The 2,500-nt window shown below is 41.8% G+C and overlaps 1 protein-coding gene across 1 annotated transcript in view; it reads left to right on the forward strand.

Moving 5' to 3' along the window:
• amon (prohormone processing protease amontillado) overlaps window positions 1-2,500 on the forward strand; it is a 132,363-nt gene that overhangs the window by 125,223 nt on the left and 4,640 nt on the right. The window contains exons 10-11 of the mRNA XM_043012838.2: window positions 590-690; window positions 1,580-1,813. Coding sequence (XP_042868772.1) covers window positions 590-690; window positions 1,580-1,813 — 335 coding nt within the window. The remainder of the gene's footprint in view (window positions 1-589; window positions 691-1,579; window positions 1,814-2,500) is intronic.

Genomic DNA, 2,500 nt, shown 5'->3' on the forward strand with positions numbered 1-2,500 from the left:
AACTGATGATAATGACAATGCTACTACTACTACTATTAATAATAATAATGATAATGATAATAATAAAAAGTAATAATAGTGATGATAAGGATGATAATGATGATAAGGATGATGATGAGGAGGAGAAAGATAATGGTAATAATGATAGTACTGGTAATGATAATAAAGATAATGATAATGGTAGTGATAGTAATAATGATAGTTATGATTATGTTAGTAATAATAATGATAGTAATGGTTGTAATAATATTAATGATAATAATGATAATAATAATGATGATGATAGTTATAGTCATGATAATGATGATAGTAATAATAATAATGATAATAAAGGTAATAACAATAACAAGGATAATCAGTATAAAAGTAATGATAATAATGATTTTAATCACAGTTATGATAAACATAGTAATGATAATAATAATGACAATAGTAGTATTAGTAATAATAATAATAATGATAATAATAATAGTAATAGCAACAGTAATAATAAGGAGGAGGAAGAGGATAATAACAATACTGATAATACTAACAACACCAACAACAACAGACGCGCTAAGAGTAAACAATAACCTGCACACCGTTCCAGGCAACAACGGACCTGTACGGCAAGTGCACCAAGACCCACTCCGGCACCTCCGCCGCCGCCCCCGAGGCTGCAGGCGTCTTCGCTCTCGCCCTTGAAGCCAAGTAAGTGGGGGAGGAAGAGGCAGGAGGTGGAGGTAGGAGGGGGTGGGGGTAGAATGGGTGGCATGGAGGGGAGGAGGGGAGGTATGGAGGAAGGGTGGGTGGGAGGGAAGGAGTGGAGGGAGGAAAGGAGGGGAGGGAGGGAGGGAGGAAAGGAGGGAGGGAGGGAGGGAGGGAGGGGAGGGAGGGAGGGAGGAGAGGAGAGACGGAGGGATGGAGGGAGGGAGGGAGGGAGGGACGAGTGGAGGGAGGGAGAAGGAGAGAGAAAGAAAGGGATATAGTGGGGAGGGGAGAATCTAATCTTATAATCTAAGTATGAGAGGAGAAGGAGAGATTAAAAGATAGATAGATAGGGGGGGGGGGAATCTAGGTATAATCTAAGTAGGGAATCAAGAGATTAATAATTATTTTAGGGGGGGGGGGTAAAGGAAGTAGGACATCCTCTTTTTTTAATCTAATCTAACCTTTCCTGCTCCTCTAACCTCCCCCCTTTCCCCTTTCTTCCCCTTTTCCTTCTCTTTCTTCGCATATTCTTTTAATTCTATCTAACCTTTCCTTCTCCTCTAAACTCCCCCCTTTCCCCTCTCTTCCCCTTTTCCTTCCCTTTCTTCGCATATTCTTTTGATTCCATCTATGCTTTCTTTCTCCTCTTTCCCCTCTCTTCCCCTTTTCCTTCTCTTTCTTCGCATATTCTTTTGATTCCATCCAACCTTTCTTTCTCCTCTTTCCCCTCTCTTCCCCTTTTCCTTCTCTTTCTTCGCATATTCTTTTAATTCCATCTAACCTTTCTTTCTCCTCTTTCCCCTTTCTTCCCCTTTTCCTTCTCTTTCTTCGCATATTCTTTTGATTCCAGCTAACCTTTCTTTCTCCTCTTTCCCCTCTCTTCCCCCAGCCCCAGCCTGACCTGGCGGGACATCCAGCACCTGACCGTCCTCACCAGCAAGAGGAACTCCCTCTTCGACGCCAAACACCGCTACGACTGGCACATGAACGGCGTCGGCTTGGAATTCAACCATCTCTTCGGCTTCGGTGTTCTGGATGCGGGCGCCATGGTTGCTTTGGCTCGCGACTGGGTGACCGTTCCACCGAGGTACCACTGCCAAGCCGGGATCTACCAGACACCTAGGTATGTAAGGTGGATTGGTGCCTCGTTCACTGGTTGTTGTGGTGGTCGTTCTGTGCTTTGGGGTTTGGTTGTGTTTAGTAAGGGTGTTGAAAGGGAGGGGAGAGGGTAAGAGAGAATGTGGGGGAATGAAGGAAGGAAGGGGGAGAGGAAAGATAAAGAAGGCAGGGAGAAAGAGGGGGTAAGGGAAAGAGAAATGAGTAAGAAGGCAAAGATGGAACGAGTAAGAGAGGAGGCTAAGTAAAGAGAGAATGAGAGACAAATAGTTCCTGTGTTTTATTTTTTTAAGTAACCCCATGGCCAATACAGGAGATAAAAGGAAAATGTGAGATAATTAATCATTCTTAAGGTCAATGGAACCTTCCACACAATAACCTTGATTCCCTTCTCTTGCACCCAACGAAAAATATAGTATAATAACTTAACGCAAAATAAGATACAAGGAAGATAAATTCATCAAGAAAATATGAAATCGAATCAGAATTTGTGCAGACGCATCTTCAAGAGGATTTTGAAACCACCATTTCAGCTCCAAAATCAATATTTTGTGTATAATGGTTTAGCTCTCCCATTTTATCAGCACAGTAGAGCAATGACTCGACTCGTTTCATCCCATGACTTATCATCCCAACAAAAAATTGTATACTTTTTTTTTTTAGTTTAATAAAACAAAGCGGGCAAAAGTATTTT

Source organism: Penaeus japonicus, unplaced genomic scaffold (assembly GCF_977035675.1).
Source record: "Penaeus japonicus unplaced genomic scaffold, GWHDUDI00000001_assembly GWHDUDI00000016, whole genome shotgun sequence".
NCBI lineage: Eukaryota > Metazoa > Arthropoda > Malacostraca > Decapoda > Penaeidae > Penaeus > Penaeus japonicus.